This window comes from Erpetoichthys calabaricus, chromosome 6 (assembly GCF_900747795.2).
Source record: "Erpetoichthys calabaricus chromosome 6, fErpCal1.3, whole genome shotgun sequence".
Taxonomy (NCBI): Eukaryota; Metazoa; Chordata; class Cladistia; order Polypteriformes; family Polypteridae; genus Erpetoichthys; species Erpetoichthys calabaricus.
Window position 1 is genome coordinate 140,051,519 of NC_041399.2, and position 21,911 is coordinate 140,073,429.

The following is a 21,911-nucleotide window of genomic DNA, read 5'->3' on the forward strand; positions in this document are numbered from 1 at the left end:
AGTTTTCTGTTTCTAAACTTTGCTTTAACTAAGTGAAAGTGAAAATTCTACTTTTGCAACAATATAATACTTAATAAAAGATACCAGAATGAAAAGTTACTAAAGTACGTGGAATTAGCATTATTTGAATGACATTTTTAGATTTCACTTTTGGTTCTGGTATATTTGTATTAGCTTAATTTGAGTTTTGTATGAGACATCCCTACACTTATTATTTAAATATAGATCCATCATTTTTAATAAAATTAGGTTAATTTTGTAGCATTTACATTTTAAGATGTTAACTGTATGTGATCAAGGAGAATGAAGTAAATGATAGATAGAAGGAATTTTATTTGTCCCCAGGGAGAAATTTGGCTTTTTACAAGAAAATGCATACATAAATAGATTAATAAACCACACACACACACGCACACTATGGCTGAAACTACTCAATGTTTTTGTGTCAGAGAGAGGATGTGTAGTATTGTTCCTAATGGCAGTCAGTTTTGTTTTAACTCTCTCCTTTTCTATGACCTCCAGAGGATCCAGAGTGCATCCCATAACTGATCCTGCATTTTTAATTTACTTGTTAATTCAGTGGGCCTCTCTTGAAATGATGTTACCAGCCCAGCACACCAGCATAGAAAATCACATTGGCCATCACAAGGCCACAGAACATGTGAAAGATGTCACTTCCCATATTAAAGGAAAGCAATAAAAAAGTAGAGCCTGCTTTGCCTTTGCTTATATAATTCTGTGTTTTGTCATTAATGTTGACCCCCAAGTATTTGAATAGTGACCAGACATAGAGGCTCTTTGATGCAGCATAAGTCAATAACCAGTTACTTGGTTTTATGGATGTTAAGGTACAGATGATTCTCTTTCCACCAAGAAACCATGTTCTCCTCTTGACTCCTATACTCTGTCTCATTCCCTTCATCAATTCACCCCATAAGTGCAAAATCATCTGAAAATTTTTGCAACGACATAACTTGGTGTTTATATTTATAGCGAGAGGTGTACAGAATGAAGAGAAAAGTTCTTTCACGTTTGGCTGACATCTTTAACTAAAAGTTGAATTTACGTTGCAAGTGTTCACACATTCCTTTAACAGTTGTATCACTAAGTGACTTGCTCATGGTAACACTGTGAGTCAGAAGTTGGGACTGAACCTTCGACAATGGTGGTGAAGTTCAATGATGTGGCTTCTTAACCACACTGCTTTAGTGAACATTTTTGAAGAAGTCAGTCTACTACTCATCATTAGTTTCCTTTTGAACAAATTCTGCATTAAAAACATTGGCAGCTATAAAGTTTATTTTTTTGAGGTATTTTGTGGAAGAATTATACTGTTTTATAATCTTTCTACATCAGGCATTTAACATAACATCAACGGTTTAGAATAATCACTTTGGGGGAAAAAAAAGTATCAAATAATGGCTAAGGATGGCATAATGGTGCAGTAGGGTTAACTTGCGGTCTCATAGAATTAAATATCAAACCCTGTCTGTGTAGTGTTTTCATGCATGCGTTTTCATACTGCATCCCCAAAGGTTGGGGTAACATGGCAATTCCATTGGCATGTGTGTATGAATGTACCCTGCAATGGACTGGCACACTGTCCAGGTCTGTTTCCTGCTTTGCAAACTGTGCTGCTAGCTTAGCTGGTCTCTTTTGACCCTAAAGTGAAGAAGTGGTTTTGAGAACATTACATTAGATAATGTCTCAAAAGCTGAAAAGAGAAGTTTATAAACAAAAATGTATTCTTCCTAAAAATGACATACCGTATAAATCAGTTTCATTGTTGCTGCTGTCTTTTTATCAGAAAATGCTTAAATGTATGTAAACTTGGAAAAAGTTTTCAGGCTTTAAGGGGAGAGACTAAGCACAGTCACTTTGTTTCTGTGGCAGCATTTCCTAGGGCATCTCTTTATTTTTCTAATACAATCCTGCTGATATAAAAGTAGGTTACATCGCACCGAAATGTGTTTCCAGCTCATTTATTTTAACACAAGAAATTGCATTATTTATTTATTGTACTTACATAGGAAACTTTTTTGTTATTTGTTTAAATGCTGAAATTCTTAAAAGAGATAATTTTAGGCATGCACATACAGTAGGTACAATGATCAAAACTCTCCCTCTTCATTAACTAATCATCTTTTTAAATTATTGTGGCAAATTTCAGCTAATCATATTCAAATATTTAGAAAAGTACCTATAAAACAAAATACAAATGCATGCTAATATTTTTCAGAAAAGTTAACAGTTTTTACCAAATGCAGGCAAAAGCAAAGAAAAAGAGAATTATGAAGGAATTGTGTTCAAGCACAACGTAGTCCCTAAAACTGATAACTAGACTTACAAAACACTAAATCTGTAAATGATTATTACAACGTAAATGCAACTGACAATTATGTGAATGGCTCATGTTTCCCTTTAAGCAGGTACAGCAGTGGCAGCATGAATAACGAATTAAGTGAAAAGAGACTTGATGCCATGAAAATGTAAGGCTTTCATGCAGCAACAGCTGTAAGTGCTGGTGCTCAACCCAACTGATACAGTTTAAAATGTTCAAAGTTCACCACCTACTTCTTTCTCAGAGGCAGTTTGAACTATTTTCTTTAAAGATAATAGCATTTTCCATATGAGCTATCTTATTATGAAGGGTGCATGCAAAAAAGACAAATGTTGGCCCATCAAGAAGCGTTGAAGTTAGCCTTAGTAGGTCTGTGTTCATCTCCTGATCCTTTTCATTCAGAATTATTCTACCTATTCCTGAGACGGTACATTCAACAACCCATGTATACATCAGGCATCTGCCATTTCAGGGAGGACAACTTGAGAGACATAGAAAGACAGAGTGGAAGCACCACCCTGACCGATTCTTCACGGGCTATATTCATACATCCATCTATTAATGAATTTTGTGCTAACTCCAAAATTGCCAAACTCTCTCAAATTTAATGTAATCAGTTAATTTAATTGTTAATAACTTTGTAAATTAAATCAAATAAACAGAACATAAAGAATTTGACAAACGAGAAGACCATGTACTCTATAAAGTTTGTTTGTTTAGCTAATAACTAAGTTTTCCCAATAACACATCCAGATACTTCTTAAAGGTTGTCAATGTTTCTGATTTAACAACATGGTTTGGTAGTTTGTTCCAGATTCTTTGCATAAAGAAATGCTAGTACACGATTCACCATTAAGTTGAAAGAATTCTGATGAAATATATGATTTTCTGCTAAAAATAATTATTCAATAGTTAGTGGAATTATTTAAATTACTAATTAAATAACATTAAATATAACATCTTGAGGAATACAAAATAAACAAGAAACAAACAAAAAATAATTACCTTAAAAAATTTATATGATAAAGGCTAGAAAAAATAACCAAGAGCAACTGTACAAAACATAAGTAAACTACAGTAAGAGTAAATTTATGTTAGGTAAAAGTATAATCCATCAAGCATAATCCTAAGCATAAGCAATAATTCAGAATTCAGGAATCCAAAAAAAAGTCTGCAAAAAGAAGCACAAAACAAGACTTAAAAAGTCTCAAAATAAACAAAAATGGAGCTAAACACATGAAGAATTTTTCAAATGGACAGAGAAAGAGCACTAAAGAAGAGTCGAAAACATAGTAGCTGAAAGATGGCTAATGCCACAGTAAATAGCTGGGGCAAACAGCAAACTTTCATTATCCTCTCAGGTGATCGCAGAATATGGTGGCCATACCTCTGGAAGATTAGAATAATATTGAAAGGAAGGGATCTGGGAAGAATTAAAAACCTAAACTAAAATGTAAATGGGACAATAGTACGGTACTGGGGTAAAAATAAATAATACAAAATATAATGGACATAGATTTAAGGCAATAACGCATTCCTGACAGCTCAATTGAGAACTGGGTCACAGAACCCGGAGCCTATCCCAGCACCTTTGGATACAATACAGGACTGAACCCTGGAAGTGGCTGCAGCCCCCTACAGGGCACACTTATGGATACACCCACAGTTGTTCATAAGTATAGTAGGCCAGTGTACTGTTACCTGTTAAACAATCCTACACGTCTTTGGGATGTGAGAGAAAAACTGAACCACCCAAGGAAAAACTTGCATAAATATGGGGAGAATGTGCAACCACTGCACCACCCCGGTAACATACAGTATAAAGGTACTAGTATATGTACTGTATATATTACACACTGCATTTATATATTCAAAAACTGCTATAATAAGTTTTAAATTGTCATTTGTGTTTTCTGTTTTGTAACTATGCATTTATTATCTGTCCAACTCTTGGTAGATAGATTAGTCAGCCACTTCATCAACCATTTAGTCTTCTAATTGGAAGCATGCTGTGCAAAGAAAAGTCAGTCAGTCAGTCAGTCAGTCAGTCAGTCATTTCCTAACCCGCTATATCCTAATACAGGGTCACAGGGGTCTGCTGGAGCCAATCCCAGCCAGCACAGGGCACAAGGCAGGAACAAATTCCTGGGCAGGGCGCCAGCCCACCGCAGGCAAAGAAAAGCACCTGGCAAATCACTTTGTGTAAATTAAAAAATATCAATGGTCAATCAATATGTTGTATTTTTTTAGGTAACACAAATAGTCTGAAGCAGTGAGGATATAGAATATTTAATAATTGAAAACTGTAGTCCTTGATCATAACTGCTTTCCGGGATTATTCTCAATGGGAAACTGAAGAATTTATTTTCATTGCACATCCGATCCACTTAAAAATGGAAAGTGGGCCAACAATGTGTTTCAGGGAATAACTGTGCATTTGCTTTTCTAATTAATTCAGTAAATGTATGGTACATTAGTAACAATGAATTGCTTTGGTGATTCAAAACATGCTTTGGTCATTTTGTTGAGAACATTTAAATTACAGTCTGCTGGAGTGGGACCTTGTAGTAACTCTTCACACTTCAGAAAATGGCAAAGGTGCTAAAAGGTAATAAATTATATATTGTTTTTATTAAATAAAAAAACAGATGAACATTGCAAGGACATAAAGCAGAAATAAACTAAAGCATGACCAAAATGCAGCCTCAGTAGACCTTCCTAAATGACAGTTGAACCCTTGTGCCCACATGCCCTTAACACTACCACCAGGTCTGTAGGTAAGAATTAATTTTGGCAAGAGTACGGGATTGGAAAGTACATGATTCATAATCAATCACTTGAGACTGTTCAAAAATATACTGGGAGGGATGAGGGGGGGTTATCAAAAATGGAACCTTCTCCCCCATATGCTGATTGACTGCAAGACAACAGCACACCACTTCTCACCATTCTTCCCCCAATATTCTTCACCACAAATTCCCTCTGCCTCTGACCATGAGGTTGCTTTAAACATAATGTTGGAGTTACTTTTGACCTGCCAAGATTGATGATCATGATCATTATATTATGCTGGTATAATATACTGTACCGGTAATGGTACCAGTAATGTTAATGGTATTATACTGGTATATTTTACCAGGGATAACCAGGGTAGAACTTCTTCCAGCACTCATTAGAACATTAGGACAATGTAGACGAGAACAGGCCATTCAGCCTAACAAAGCTCACCAGTCCACTTATTTCTTCCAAAAAAACATCAAGTTGAGTTTTGAAAGTCCCTAAAGTCTTAATGAACCTTCTACTGCTTTTGTAGTGCCAGATAAATGCATCTACCTAGCTATCTGCTATTTTAGACAGACACCGAACAAATCCATTCATTCTCCTCTTAGGCCATGTGCATTCTAATGGCCAGGATATGTTTAAACTTCTAACATTCTAGTCTCACATTCTCTGCCTTCTAGCATCCAGGCAAAGCATGATTTGTTTCAATCTAGGATGCTTCTTTCTAATGCTTGAGTGGATGCCCTATCTCACACGATTCTATGGGAACACAACACATAAACAGAGCATACCACTGTGTAATCCTACCAATGTGGTTTTCTACCTCATCTCTGGTGACGTAGTGCTGAATTATGCCATTGTAGTGGCACCCTTTCACTTAGCAGCTTCTTGCCAGACATAGACAACATCAGTACTGGGTTTTCTTTATTTGGTACAATATATTTAATTATATAATACTGGCTTGACATAAATTATTTTCTTAAAGGATAACCCCATCAAAGCCCAGATTATTTTCATGTGATTTCTTTCATCAGAGATTCCTTCTCTTGTAAAGCAGGTGTTGACAGCTGCCCACAGAATGGATAAAGAGGCTTCTCTATCTCTTCAGTATACTGCACAAGCATACAAGAACATGCAGAAGCAAGCATATGCAAAAATGTAGAATGCACTGGACAGGACGAAAATCTGTGCTTTCCCCTGGGTGTGTGTCTAGGGGAATAAAATAATATCAAAACTTAAATGACAGAGCTGTTCTTTTGTGGCTTTTTGCATAGCTCTTGAAAATGGCATTTCAGAAGCAAGCACAGGTGCAGTAATTCTGACGGGAGAGCAGCATAGCATCCTATTACATTAAAACTGCCAAATGTTTACAAATTAAAAACAAAAATCTACAAAGCTTTTCAGAAAGTGAGTTCACTCTTGTAAACTGAAGCTTGATGTTTTGTTGTCTTTGGCAGTGTGAGATATCCTTAGATAAAAAAACACTCATATTTAAGAGTGTATGTGTCGAAGACATTGAGCCAACATTTTATTTGTGTTTATTTTACCTTGAATTGAGGAGCTTGGTTTATGCCAAAGACCATTAACTAGACTGCTGAAGAGGCAAGGCTGTGCATCTCAGTGCACTCTGGAAGCTGAATTTAGGCAACATTTAATAAACTAAAAAAGAACTGAAATATTTGCAAAAACATATCTTGGTGTCTGCTGGAGTACAATTTGATTAAGAGTCTTAAATAATATATACTGTATTTCTGATTCTATTCTAATCTTATATTAACAAACCAGCATCTAAGAATAACAGGAAGAGTATAGAATCCTGAAGAGCTTGCCAGTCAATTACACACTGTACCAGGATCTCATCCATTGATTTAGCATCCAGTGGCTCTAGAGACAGTATGTCTGAACTTAGACATTACTTCTGATGGCATAAACTAACAAAGCGGGAAATCACCTCAACCAAAGGAAAATTGTAGGTCACAATGTTATTGATGGTATGTGTCACATCAAAGAGCAGCATAGATTTATTTTTGTAGATGTAGAGATGTAAATGAACATAATATTTTTCAATCGTTATAACGTTCTTTTACATATGGTAAAGTAGCTTGAAATGAAAGCAAAGTGACCAACCTTTAACTGTTGCAAGGTGTTTAATAAATATTTTATGTTCTCTGGCTTTACACTTTCTGTCCAGCCAATAAAAGCTGTGTAATATAACAACTGAATTTTCAATATTTAGTCTGTGAATACCTGACATACCACCAATTGGAAAAACCTGAAAAATGTATAAAATGAAAAAGGCTGAGAATGGACAAATAAAAAAGACAGACAGGGTTTCTGAAATTAAATAAAGAGGCAGAAAAGAGTAGTGAAGAGAATCATAATATAGTGGACAAGACAAGTGTTAAATTAGGAAAAAAGCACGAGAGATGGAGGCATTGGTCTGAAGAGGAATTAGCACTAGGGAAAAATGACTAGCACGTAAGGAGAGAATATTTAGAATATTAATGTCAGCTGTCATTCAACAAAAAGCAAAAAATATGTAACAGTTCACAAACTCTATATTTCAACTTTAAACAAAAAAAAAAAACAGGTGGGTAGAGTTTTTAATGCAAACAGATCATAAACCACAGGTTCAGTGTGTGATTTGGAGCAAATCATTGTATATTCCTCCAATCAACATCATGAATATACTGTACTGTATATAACTATAAAAAGCATACAATATGTTACATATATTATAAAATAAAATATATTACACATAGTATATATTATAGTGACTCACAGTCCTAGTATCAGTGAATGAGAAATAAATAAATATCTCGACAGGAAAATGTAGGAGGAAATGATGCCAAGGTGGGCAGTGAGGCCTTCACATAGTTCAATAGGCCTAGTTTCAGTTGCTGTGTTTAAAGGTCCTCCTTTTGCACACATGGTTTTTCTTTAAGTAATCTGATTTTCTTCCACATTCCATATATATCCATGTTAAGTTAAATACTTACTTAAAAGAAACGCTACTGAAGATCATAAACGACTGTCACAGAAATACACAAAATGAAGAAATTTCAAGGCAACAGTCAATCTAACAGCCTGTTTTTAAACCATGAGGGGAATTTTGATTCCCAAGATGAAACCTACATAACAGAAAAAGTTAAACCACTTGCGATTTAAACTGGAATCTGCATGCTGAGGGAACACTACTGTATTACAAGGGTTTAGTGTATTCTAGTTAGAGAAGGGTTTCAGGAATGTGTCCTAACCCTGAAAAACTGAACAACAGCAGGTCACACCTGCATATTTTTTAAAAAGTTGAACCAGAGTGCTCTATAACATTGTCTGACCTAAAGCTTCTTACCCAGGCATTTAAGAGCCCAGAGCGGAGTTCTCAATATTGTGACACACCTTTCTCTGGTTTCAGTTGTAGTAGTACCACATGAAGAAAAAATGGTCTTTTGGATACCTTAATTCAACAATGTACATTCACAAAATAAACCATTTCAGATACCATATATGGCAGACTGGGGTCCCATCAAGGGTTGATTAATTGGTTTAAAGATTTTACAAATGGTGCAGCATTATTATATATGAAAGGTTTAGGACAGTATACTTTAGTCATATCAGCATGCAGAGCATGAACAAAGGGTTCAAGATTTTTAGTTAATATATAATAATCCTTTACAATTTATTATAAGTGTGTGTGTGTGCGTGTGTAAAGATATAGCAGAATGAATGCAGTGCTAAGATCAATAAGATAATCCGCAAAATCCCCCTCTTAATGAAACAGTGTTCAGAATAATGGGAGAATCAACAAGAGTCAGAAATTACTGGTGGCATCAGTTGATTGGAGGAGGTGATAAAGTTCTGCATATTAAATAGAGTCGGATGATATGATGTATTAGATAAGGTGATATAATTAGAAAAAAGTATAAAAGAAGATGAATTGTCCCTACGGTGGGCTGGCGCCCTGCCTGAGGTTTGTTTCCTGCCTTGCGCCCTGTGTTGGCTGGGATTGGCTCCAGCAGACCCCCGTGACCGCTGTAGTTAGGATATAGCGGGTTGGACAATGGATGGATGGATGGATGAATTGTTTAATAGATTGCTCACTTCAAGGACTGAGACATCCGTGCATGACACGGTGCAAATAAAGAAATGTTCTACATTCTCATCTGGATTTTGTGACTGCCTTCTTTGAAAACAGAGGAAAGGTTTTTCCACGAAATTGGTTAGCTAAATCACAGCAGTGATGTGACTGAAATTCTGTGCAGTAAGAACTATATGAAGTAAATAAAGTAAGGAAAAAATTGGATAAATTATTTTATAAAGATATCTTTCTGATTTTTAGGGGATTGTTACACACCTTACATTATAGTGAAATTATTGGTTGATTTGTTTTTGTCGAAGTAAAGTTACATTCTTCACCTGAATTTTTTTTTCAGTAGTGTCTGCAAATGCTCTCAATATGCTATACATAATTTTAGTGTCGTGAATGTGTAGAGAAATTAAAACAAAGTGTCAGTTTAAGAGTACAAGAAGGAAACTTACCTGACCAAAATTCCATGGTCTGCATTCCACATTACTTGCCTCCCCATAATAAATGGTTCCATATTCATTTAGTACATACTCCTTTCTCTCCTCTTCATCACTCAGGAATACCGAATCATCTAAAGTACAAGATATTCAAAAATTGAGTGTAAAGATCTTGTAAACCATCATCTACAAATATCAGTTCACTATACGGTATTCAGATAACTAGCTTTGGTTAGAAGAGTGATGGATTTAGGAGTTTCTTTAGCAAACATCCCACTTGACTTGTTGGAGGGCAAGGGTATTGACATTCCTGGCCTGCATTTAAGGAGATGCACATGCAAAGAATCTGATCCACATATTCAGGAATTATTCCACTCATATATGTAATCTAGCTCAGGGTCTCAGGAGTTATTGCTTGTAACATCTACATCAAGTACAGGGCAGGTACCAATCTTGAATAGGAAAGACAGTCAACATAGAGCAACATACATGCACGTTTCCTCTCACTCCAATGAAGGTAATTTAGAGTTGTTCATAACCTGCATGTATTTGGCATATGAGAGGAAAAATAGCATACCAGGAAAAAATCCACACAGACATGAAGGGAAAAAGGGAAACTCCTCACCAAAAGTGTCTGGACCGGAATTCAAAGAGCAAAAGGGTACAAAGGAAGCCTCATCATTTTTTACTTAGCTGAGACTTAATTATTGTTGGGTTGTCCTTCCCCAATAGCCCCCATTTTAATGGTCTTGCATATTGCTGTTATTATTACTTTTGAATATGACAGAGGATACATTTCTAAACTGGCAATCATAATGCCATTATAAGTTGAGTAGTCAGTATGTTGTAAGACTCTTTCAACTTACAAAATAAAAAGGGAACAATCTTCTTTGCTCCAGGTTCACCTTAAAATCTAAAAGAGTTATTTTGATTTTTTTTTACCTAAATAGAAAAGAAGATTAAAATAATGTCCTACTGCAACTTTTGTCAACTTATTATTTACATAAATTACATAAAAATGGTCAGGTGTCTACGAACTAAGAAGTGATAAATCATATTTTGTGTTTCCACATTGATTTCTTACTATAAAAAATAAATATTTATGTAGTTTACACTGTCACAAAGTGCTTCTCATAATTGATCTTTGGAGATGAATTACCTGTCTGAAAAGTGAAAAATAATTGCTAGTTGAATGAGTATTTATTTATGTCACCCATTAATCCAAGCAAGAAACACAAGACAGCACAACTGTTGTACAGTATAAAATCTAATTAAGAAGGAAAAGCTTTTGATGTGCAATCTGTTTAATTTTAATAGTAGAAAAACAGATGGATGCAGAGATGACAAAATCCATGAACAATTTTTGTTGCACTAATTCCATAGTTGAGGTTAAACTGGAGTCTTGTTTTACTTAATAAAAGTGGGCAAGACTAGGAAATCTAATACAGTGTCTATATTCTTCTAGTTATCCATCCATCCATTTTCCAACCCGCTGAGCCCGAACACAGGGTCACGGGGGTCTGCTGGAGCCAATCCCAGCCAACACAGGGCACAAGGCAGGAACCAATCCCGGGCAGGGTGCCAACCCACCGCAGGACACACACAAACGCCAATTTAGAATCGCCAATCCACCTAACCTGCATGTCTTTGGACTGTGGGAGGAAACCGGAGCGCCCGGGGAGAACATGCAAACTCCACGCAGGGAGGACCTGGGAAGCGAACCCAGGTCTCCAGGTCTCCCAACTGTGAGGCAGCAGCGCTACCCGCTGCGCCACCGTGCCGCCCCTTCTAGTTATTGTTTCCATAAAATATTTTAAATCATTTGCCTTTGGAAAGATACTACATTCACAGAGGATGCATAAATTTGCTATTTAAAAACTCAAACAGTAGTGAAAAGGCAATCCCTTCATTAAGTACCTACTGTTTAAGCAAATAACATGTTTGAAATAAAAGAAAAAGTGACATGGACTACCTGGCATAAACAAACTCTGACACAGTTTGACTATCAATCAGTACAAACGTGTAATATTGGCAAAATGAGAGGATCTGCATGATCTATATAGAGGGCACCTACTTGCATTATATTCCTAATATGCATTCTTTTATATAAGCTATCAGCCCTAATGGGACAGGAGTCAAATGGAAAATGCAATGGTATAATTTTTCTAGTCTGCATTAATAAAACATAATAATAATAATTAATAATTATAGACAAACATTTTCTACAATGCATACTGTAACATTTTCAAACGTATTTCATATTCTCCGGTTGCATCCTTCACTGATTCTTTGCAGTAACTAGAGTACCCTTACAATATTTTTTATCTTTTATGTAGAAAATGTATAAAATACACAGTATATATGAAAAACGTCATCATAACCACTTCCACTAAATGTTATTAGTCAACAAATAAACATGCTAGACCTATACATACACTTGTAAAATAATTAGGCATTTGGTAATTATATTTGTATAACTACCATAAGTTGTGTCTATTAAAATAATCTATAGTCAATGCTGTAGTGGAGTGTTTAGCACTTCTGCCTCATAGCCCCAGAGTCCTGCATTCAAATTCTGGCCTGTTTTGGAGCTTGAATATTCTGTTGGACAAGCACCCTGTTTAAAGTAATACATAAATACAAAATATGAAAATACAGATAAAAGTAAAAATATAAAAGTGCAAGCAAATATACAGGTCAATAAGTAAACAGATTGTAACTTGAGGAAAAAAAAAGATACATTGAACCATTTTAGATATGGATGTGTTTTTTATGTACTTCTATAATGAAGCTCTCGGAATGAAAAGCTTCTTCATTGATAGAAGATATCCATTTATGCTGTGGAAAGGGCCCTCAATCAAGCCAAGAGTAGACTTTGAAACATCCACTCTAATTCCGCTATTCCTCCTATTCCACCCTAACATTCTATTTCTCCCACAGGCCAATAGACAGACTTTCACCATTTTGCAGACTGATCTTTCCACATTAGCTATTTTTTCCTAACCCTACCATCATCTCCTTCTGTAGACCACCTAATTTACGCAATCTTCTCATTCACAGCTCACTTCACAGAAAAGAACCCCATTCTCCACTGTGTCACTTGTAAATATGTCACCAACAATGCCATTGCACCTAGTCCCTCTGGTAAATTCAACATTAAACAATGGGCCTCTTGCTAGTCTAAAAATCTTATTTACTGCATTTCTTTTAGCAACTGTCCTTCCATCTGCATAGGTGAAACAGGGAGATGGCCAGAAGACCATTTCAGGGACCATGTTCAAGACATTAAAATTAACGACCTTACTGTGCCCATTATAGAACACTTTACATCCCTTGATCATAGGCACACTGTTCTTTCTGTTAGGGTTCTTCCACAGACCTTCAAATACTCTTTTTAAAAAATAACATAAGAAGCTAAACTCATTCTCATGCTGGGATCACACATTTCTCCAGGTCTTGATGACAGACAAACTTTTTTTATTTTTCCCTTCATCCTTTCTATTCACCTGTTCTCCTTTCATCTGCCCTGACTTTGTTTCATCCTTCCCCACCTATATCTGCTACTATTATTACTTCACACTCCTCTTTTTCTTAGTTTCCACCTCCTGTCATCACTGTACAAGGAATCTGCAGCTTAATCAAAACCAACACCTTGATAAGCCAGGGCATATGTTAGGATCTTGTTTGTGGACTTTAGCTCTGCTTTCAATATAATCATCCCAGAGCTCCTAGATAAGAAACTCATCCAGTTCAACTTGCCTAGTTCAATCTGCCATTGGATCACAGGCTTTCTTACAGAATACGATTGTAACACACAGGTCTGACTCATTAACCCTTAGTATTGGTGTAGTGCAGGGATGTGTCCTTCCCCACTACTCTTCTCACTTTATGAAAATTACTGTACCTCTAATGATTCATCTGTCAAACCTCTTAAATTTGCAGATGACATTACACTAATACCCTCATTTCAAACAATGATAAATACATATAGAGACAAGAGGTGGAAAATCTTACATTGTGGTGCAGCCATAATAATTTGGACCTTAACATTCAAAAAACTTGACCATAGATTTCAAGGAACAATCACCTGCTCACCTATCACATGCTACAAATGGCTCAGCCATTGGGATGACAGAATCATTTAAGTTTCTGGGCACTGGGATATCACAAATCTTAGGTAGGACAATAACATCACATGCATTATTAAGAAAGTCCATCAGAGAATGTTCTTTTGCATCAGCTGAGGAAATTGAATCTTCCTCAAGCAATATTGGTCCAATTCTACACAGCCCATCATTGAGTCCATTCTGACCTCATCTTTAACTGTCTGGTTTGGTGCTGCCTCTGTTCAGGCTAAGGTCCATCTGCAACACATCATCAAAGCCCAGGAAAGCATCATATGCTGTAACTTACCACACATTGAAGTGATATAGATAGATAGATAGATAGATAGATAGATAGATAGATAGATAGATAGATAGATAGATAGATAGATAGATAGATAGATAGATAGATAGATAGATAGATAGATAGATAGATAGATAGGTAGGTAGGTAGGTAGGTAGGTAGGTAGGTAGGTAGGTAGGTAGGTAGGTAGGTAGGTAGGTAGGTAGGTAGGTAGGTAGGTAGGTAGATAGATAGATAGATAGATAGATAGATAGATAGATAGATAGATAGATAGATAGATAGATAGATAGATAGATAGATAGATACTTTATTAATCCCAATGGGAAATTCACATTGATGTCAATTCATATATGAGTCCAGACTAAGGAAGATGGCCACAAAGATCACTGTTGATCCAACTTCCCTCTGGCAAAACAACACACCACCTTAACAGTTTTTGTTTCCAGTTATTCTTGCTAATCAGGTCTGAGCCTCTATTCAGAATCTATGTATTCCTTTACATTAGACTGCCGGGACATTTTAATTCTTCTGTCTCTTTATTTCTTTGTATTGCCCTTGTTTGCTGTATCATATTTTATCATTTTATATTTTATCTTCTTATATTTGTGTTTTGTATTCTGTGTTGTCCTTGTACAGTGCACCAATACTATCAAGACAATTTGAATTGAAAGTGAATTCTGTTTTTGATAGGCTATTTTTTTTCTTTTCATTTTCACACCTGATAAAGACTATACAGCCAAAATGTTGTGTCTTTTACCTTCTTTACTTTTAAGCATGGAAATTACCTTTAATCTGTTTTTTGTACTGTTAAAGGTGACATAATCTGGTACTTTTGAATACTCAGTCTACAAAGTAATCTAAAATTATAATAGCACATTAAATTGCAATAAACAAATGTGGAACAAAATCACATTTAAATCTGCCTACAGTATATTAAAAGATAAGGAAATGTAACAATTGAAGAACACTATTTTCCTGTAGCACCCTGAACTGACTGAACTTGTCCAATATTCTTACACATTTGTGCAAATGTTACATAGACAAAGAATAAGAGTTTATGTCAAAATATTGAAAACAGTTCAGTTCATTTGACAACAAACTAATAAAGTCACCAGTTTTTTTCAGACAAATTAAAGCAGGAATACTTCCGGTGTGCCAAAGGTTTAGGCACTTCTGGTAAGGTTGAAGTCCAACAAAGTAGGGCTTGCTGATCTTTTTCCACCCACGTTTGGCCCCCACGGGATCCAACAGGGCTGAGGGAGTGAACTACAATTCTGCATACTCCTGGTGGGAACCCGTGAGAATGGTGTAACCCAGGGGGGCTGCCACCTAAAGGTTAGGGGGAGACAATACCCTTTGCAAACCGTCTCCCCCTGTCTTTCCACGGCATGGGCATCATTGATGGACAGGGGTCTCGGCTAATGACCTTCACTATATATATTGGAACCTTGGGTCACGACCGTAATTTGTTCCAAAACTCTGGTCGTAACCCGATTTGGATTTTTAAGCACAAATATAGTTAATTATACCATAGAATGCACAGCGTAATAGTAAACTAAATGTAAAAACATTGAATAACACTGAGAAAACATTGAACAACAGAGAAAACTAACATTGCAAGAGTTTGCGCTATAGCGCTACGAACCGCTCGCTAAAAACACTTTTTTTAATGAGTTTTAAACACAGGGAAAAAAATTAACATTTGAAAAATCCGTAATTTAATAAACAACCAAGAAAAGTAACATTGCAACAATGCACGCTACGAACCGATCGCTGTAAACAGAAGTGAAGTGGAGGTTAAAATCCAATAGAAGAAAGTCTTCATTAAATACAATGAGGTTAAAACAATGTTCGAATCAGTCTCTTTAAAAACAAGCTCGGTGCATTCTTTAACTGCCTTCTCGGCCTTATGCAGCCAGCCCTCTCTCTCTAGTGCGCGAGTGTGTGTGTGTGTGTGTGTCTCTCTCTCTCGCGTGCGTGCGTGAGTGTGTCTCTCTCATGTGTGTGTGTGTGTGTGTGTGTGTGTGTGTGTCTCTCTCTCGCTTGCTGCACAGAGAATGCACAGGGAGGGACTGAACACGTGCGGAAATCATTGGCGCTCACAAACCGAAAGGGAAACTGGCTTGTTCGTATACTGAGAGTGTGGTCGTGAACAGATGCAAAAGTTTGGTGAACTTTTTGGTCATAACCCGGTTTGTACATGTTCAGAGACATTCATGAACCGATGGATATCCATCCATCCATTATCCAACCCGCTATATCCTAACTACAGGGTCACGGGGGTCTGCTGGAGCCAATCCCAGCCAACACAGGGCGCAAGGCAGGAAACAAACCCCGGGCAGGGCACCAACCCACCGCAGTATATATATATATATATATTGTGACAGATAGGGATGCTCTCGCTCCCTTGAACCCTCGGACACCACGCCAGACACCATTTAAAAGTCCAAATATTGAATTTATTATAATAATAATGTGCACAAAGCACCCTCCACTCCACAAATCTCCAATAAACAATATTCAAATAAACAATCCTCCACTCCCAGATGCTTAGCCACCCTGCCTCCCAACTCAGCTCATCGTCTGGGATTTCCCATAGTCCTTTTATATTCCCTGACCCGGAAGTGTTTCCAATCCCTCAGTCCATGTGATCTCCTATCACTTCCGGGACAGATAAAAATCCTCTTCTTCATCCCGGAAGCATGTCATTCCTTCTGCCTATGTGACTGGGACGTACTTCCTGGGTGTAGGGAAAATAGTCCTTACTCCTCCCTGCAGCGTCCTCTGGCGGCCCCCATGGTATCCAGCAGGGCTGTGAATTAAAAGTCCACTGTCCATAATTCTCTGCTGGCATTGGGGGCACTTCCACGCTACAGGGAGGGCTCCACCTAGCGGCCTGGGGGTATTGGCCAGGATGAATGGCCGGCCATATCCCACAATATATATATATATATATATATATATATATATATATATATATATATATATATATATATATATATATATATTAAACGATGATCAGTGTTCTATATCTAATGACAGTACTCACAATCTTTTGCTAAAATACCCCTCAAATGCTGCAAGTTATTTATTTTTTTTCTAATGCATGCTGGTGCAAATCTGTCTGGATATTGTCGTGACATCATGCATGCTTGAAGCAGAATAGGGCCACAATCTTACAGTAAGCCAAGGTTGCCAGATCTTGGAAATATTTCTGCCCAATGACTGAGGCTGTCTACTTGCTTCCCCCCTTGGAATTTTGGCACTGTTGACATCATTTCACCTTGGAGTTCTGCTGAAATTGAAGTCCTGTGCCCCGTGGAGTTTTCTCACTGTTGACGTCCTGGGGGGGGTATCTGCCATGGAATATGGATACACTGGGGGGTTGGGTGGTGCAGGTTCACATGTATGCTTTGAAAATACCAAACATTTTCCCTGCACAACACTTTCAAAAATAGCCCAGTTTGGCTACTCTGAATTAAGCATTCATGAAAGTTCATCTAAGCTATCTGGAGTGCATATTTTCAGGAAAATATTTGGCGAACAAGATCACCAGCAAACACAGCATATTTGCTGTTAAACATTTTTTGCTGAATTTCACTGATCAATACTTTCTGCATTAGTTTGAATTTTTTGTTAATAATTTGTGTTATTTGGTGCATTTTGGTGTAAGTCAAAAGGCATCGGCTGCCATTATAAAACAAGGCATTATCTTTTATTACTTTGGAATTTACAAACCGTTCTGTTACTGTCTTTGCCATTTTATTTATTTTTTTTACCATCTTTTTCATTTTTTGTTTGTGGCTGTTGCATTTGCAGTTATCTTTTCAGTACTGTGGAGTTCTAATGCTCATTTATGAACTAGTTAACTAGGTAAGCAACCATACTCAGTACTGTTAGATTTTCAATGTGAAGCAACTTCTTGGCAGCTCAATGTAGCTCTACTCTTAGCTTTCAGTTTTTTCAGTTTAGTATAGCACCTTAAAAATTGAATTAAATGTTGTTTTATTATATTTTGGCTGTCTGTTTATGGCTAAAACCAAGTAAGTTGCCTGCATACTTATTAATGTTTTGTTTTTAGTTTTGTGTGCCAACTGATTATGACATCAATTAATGACCAAGTAAAATCCAGAGCTGTGCAACTATGGCAGCTAAGTGGATCTGCTTTAAAAAAATGAAAAAAACTTGCTAAATTAAGCTTTATATAGTTTAAGTAGCTCCTCCCAAATTAAAAATGGTTAGAACACAAATTTCAACATTTTGATGATACTATTGTTAAGTACAGCCTTAAAATGCCTGCTCCTTAAATTATTAAGGTAGAAAAGACAAGCAGAATAAGTTTAAAGGCTTTCATCAGCAGAACCTGGGACAAGGCACACTAAAAAAATCAATTTTTCTAGAAAAGAAGTTACTTGGACCATATGATAGAAAATTAGAAAATATTGCTTAAAACAAAAAGTTGTGGATTGTTATAAACATTTTAAAAATTATGTAAATTACTGAGTGAATGTTATTACTTCTAGGTGGATTGGCGATTCTAAATTGGCCCTAGTGTGTGCTTGGTGTGTGGGTGTGTTTTTGTGGGTCCTGCGGTAGGTTGCCACCCTGCCTGGGATTGGTTCCTGCCTTGTGCCCTGTGTTGGCTGGGATTGGCTCCAGCAGACCCCCCGTGACCCTGTGTTCAGATTGTGCGGGTTGGAAAATGGATGGATGGATGTTATTACTTCTTTTGCCACATTGCCAATGTAATGATCAATAAATTGCATTATTATTATTTACTTCAGTATAAAATTAAGACAACATTTATGCCTGTGCAGTACACAATGGACAACACACGTGGGCTGTCGTCTCTACTTGGACTGGCACCTTTCCCTTCACTGGCCAATACAATGGAGAGATCGGGGAGTCTCCATATCAAGGCTATATGCTCACCCGACCCACTAGATGGCAGCATCCCTGGGTTTTGGTACCCATTCAGATGCACCCATGGAATGCTAGGAATTGTAGTACAGTGAGACAGCCCTTTTGGGGTCCGTGGGTGCCACTAGGGGTGCTGCACGGAGTTACACTATCTACTTTATGTAACTTCTATATGACCTGGAAGTGGTTCTAATGAGCAATGCTCTGGAACTGGAGGCACTCCCAGGTCTCCAATAAAAAGAACTTCACTGTCTTGTCCAAGTGAGTCGGAGCCAGGAGAAGAGACCGACAACATTCGTCTGAGAGGGGTAGCAGAGAAAAGAAAGAAGAAGAGTGGTTGTTATTGCTGTATGGAGACATCTTTAAAATATAAAGTTTTATTTTGAACCCGGGACTTGTCTCTCTATTCGTGTCCTAGGTTTGGGATTCTGTGACGCCCCCTGTTGCTCACAAGTAGAGACATATACATATTACATAAAATGAACGAAACCCCTGAAAATATATGGTTCTTGTTATCATGTACTTTAGAAAGAAAAGTTCAAAGCCATGAAACTGCTATGCTTATAATACAGAAAATCCACTCTGTCGGAAAGAAAGTTTCTGGCCTGCAGAAGTCTGAATTTGTTGGACATGGACATCATTCATTTTCCACAATTCTAGAGGAATTAGTGAGATGAATAGAGTCACACTCTCTCCAATTTTAGTCCAGAAGAACAATGATGCTGAATTGTTCATTACTAACATTGACTTTGCTGTAAATGAAATGTTTGTTATATTTTCAACAGAATGATCCATTATTTTGCCTACACAAGACCTCTTGGTGTGCTTGCCATTTTCTTCTCACCAGTCAGTTTACTTCACATTGAACAAACTGACAGCAGGAGAAATCAAATGAAAGTCCCTGACTTCCATTGTGCATTATCAGAAAAATTTACCTTATGTTTTGTAGATATTATTTTTTGCAGCATTCTAATTACATTACTACAAAAGAATATTATTATTATTCACATTTTATAAATTTTCTTTGGATTTCCCATCCCAAATTTTCCACTATATGATTACAAGGCAAGAAAAACAAGTGAGACACCAGCTCATGGCTTTAATGTTTCAGTTATGTTTTACTTTTAACAGCAACTCTAAAAAGAATACCTACAGGCTCTTCCACATACAGTAGTTTAATTTATTCTTGGGAAAGTAGGTATTAATAATAGTGAATATGAAAATGCCTATATTGCTATGCACATATTATTGTTATTTTCATATTTTATTGTTCTATGTTTTAATAATGCTATTTTGTATTTTATTATATTTGTAAATAGAGTAGGTTTGAACCTCCGCTTAGTTATTACCTGTATATTATACTCACTATATATTAATAATGTACCACGTTCTTTCTCCCACATTTCTATGTTACGGTAATTGATTAATTTAAATTGTTAGTGTTGTGTTAAATGGCATCACCAAAGTGTTTTTCACAATGAGTATGCTGTGTTCACCAGTGACTTTGTACACTGAATATCCATCCATCCATTTTCCAACCCACTGAATCCGAACACATGGTCACGGGGGTCTGCTGGAGCCAATCCCAGCCAACACAGGGCACAAGGCAGGAACCAATCCTGGGCAGGGTGCCAACCCACCGCAGGACACATACAAACCCACACACACACCAAGCACACACTAGGGCCAATTTAGAATCGCCAATCCACCTAACCAGCATGTCTTTGGACTGTGGGAGGAAACTGGGGCGCCTGGAGGAAACCCACGCAGACACGGGGAGAACATGCAAACTCCACGTAGGGAGGACCCGGGAAGCGAACTCAGGTCCCCAGGTCTTCCAACTGCAAGGCAGCAGCGCTACCCACTGCGCCACCGTGCTGCTCCTACACTGAATATTTTCCTGGAAATTCTCATTGCAGACAGCTTAGACAAACATTTTTTTCCAACTGTCCCATCGTGCTTTGCAAGGCTAACGTGACATCACAGAGCTGTAGTAGCCATGCGCAGAACTTACACACACGCTTACTGTAAGATCACAGCCTGATCTGTATCAGGTCACGACCAGCTAGATTTGCACTGGCAAATCTAAAAAAAAGAAAAAAAAAAGTTGCAGTATTTTCATTTGAGAGGTAATATTTGACAATATTATGAGTGCTAGTGGCTAGTTTGCCTATATAATTAGCTATGTGCTGCCTTTATGTGTCAAAACAAGCCTTAAAGGAGTACCTTCTCCTCTCCTTCCTTGAGTCAGAATGAGACCCTATAATAATAATAATGAAAGATTTGTTACTATTTATAACACATTATTAACTCCTTAATGGAAGAAAAAAGTGAGAATTATCTGCATACATAGATTGTAAACCAGAAAGATGTTACAGCTGTGCCCAGAGCCCCAACTTTGAAAAGTGGAACAAGCCCGTCCCATACCATCTCTTCATGGCACAGCCAATATGTGCTCCATGATTGGCACACCGTGACCATAATGATACTTACGTTACAAAAAAATATTTATATATTTTTATATTAAATATAATATATACAATATATATATATTTATTTTCTACTTATTGCTAGTTTGTGGTCATTTGTTGTACTTTGTGGTTATCTTTTGTTGTTTGAGGTATGGAGGTGCAGTGATTAGCACTGGTGCCTCACAGCTCAGATAACATTTTTATCCACAATAATTGGCTCAGCATAGTTTGTTTGGAGGTACTTCCCTAGCCTTCTTGTAATCCAATCCAATGTAGCCATTGAAATCCACTCAAAACTAGTCCAATTCCTCCTTCACCTTTTACTTCAAAGCATTTTCAGGAGTTTGGTTAAGTTCCCAATCATTTCTGAATTTCAACAAACTTGCGGCAAAGCAAACTCCCACAGTGTTCGCTCATCACTAATAAATGTTCATGTGTGATTATGCCATGTTATGGACGGATGCTCT

The 21,911-nt window shown here is 37.0% G+C and overlaps 1 protein-coding gene across 4 annotated transcripts in view; it reads right to left on the minus strand.

Moving 5' to 3' along the window:
• Positions 1-21,911, minus strand: part of LOC114653566 (coagulation factor XIII A chain-like) — a 252,900-nt gene that overhangs the window by 159,962 nt on the left and 71,027 nt on the right. For all 4 annotated transcript variants that reach the window (XM_051929077.1, XM_051929078.1, XM_028803954.2 and 1 more), the window contains one exon: positions 9,662-9,780. In XM_051929077.1, the coding sequence (XP_051785037.1) occupies positions 9,662-9,780 (119 nt within the window). The remainder of the gene's footprint in view (positions 1-9,661; positions 9,781-21,911) is intronic.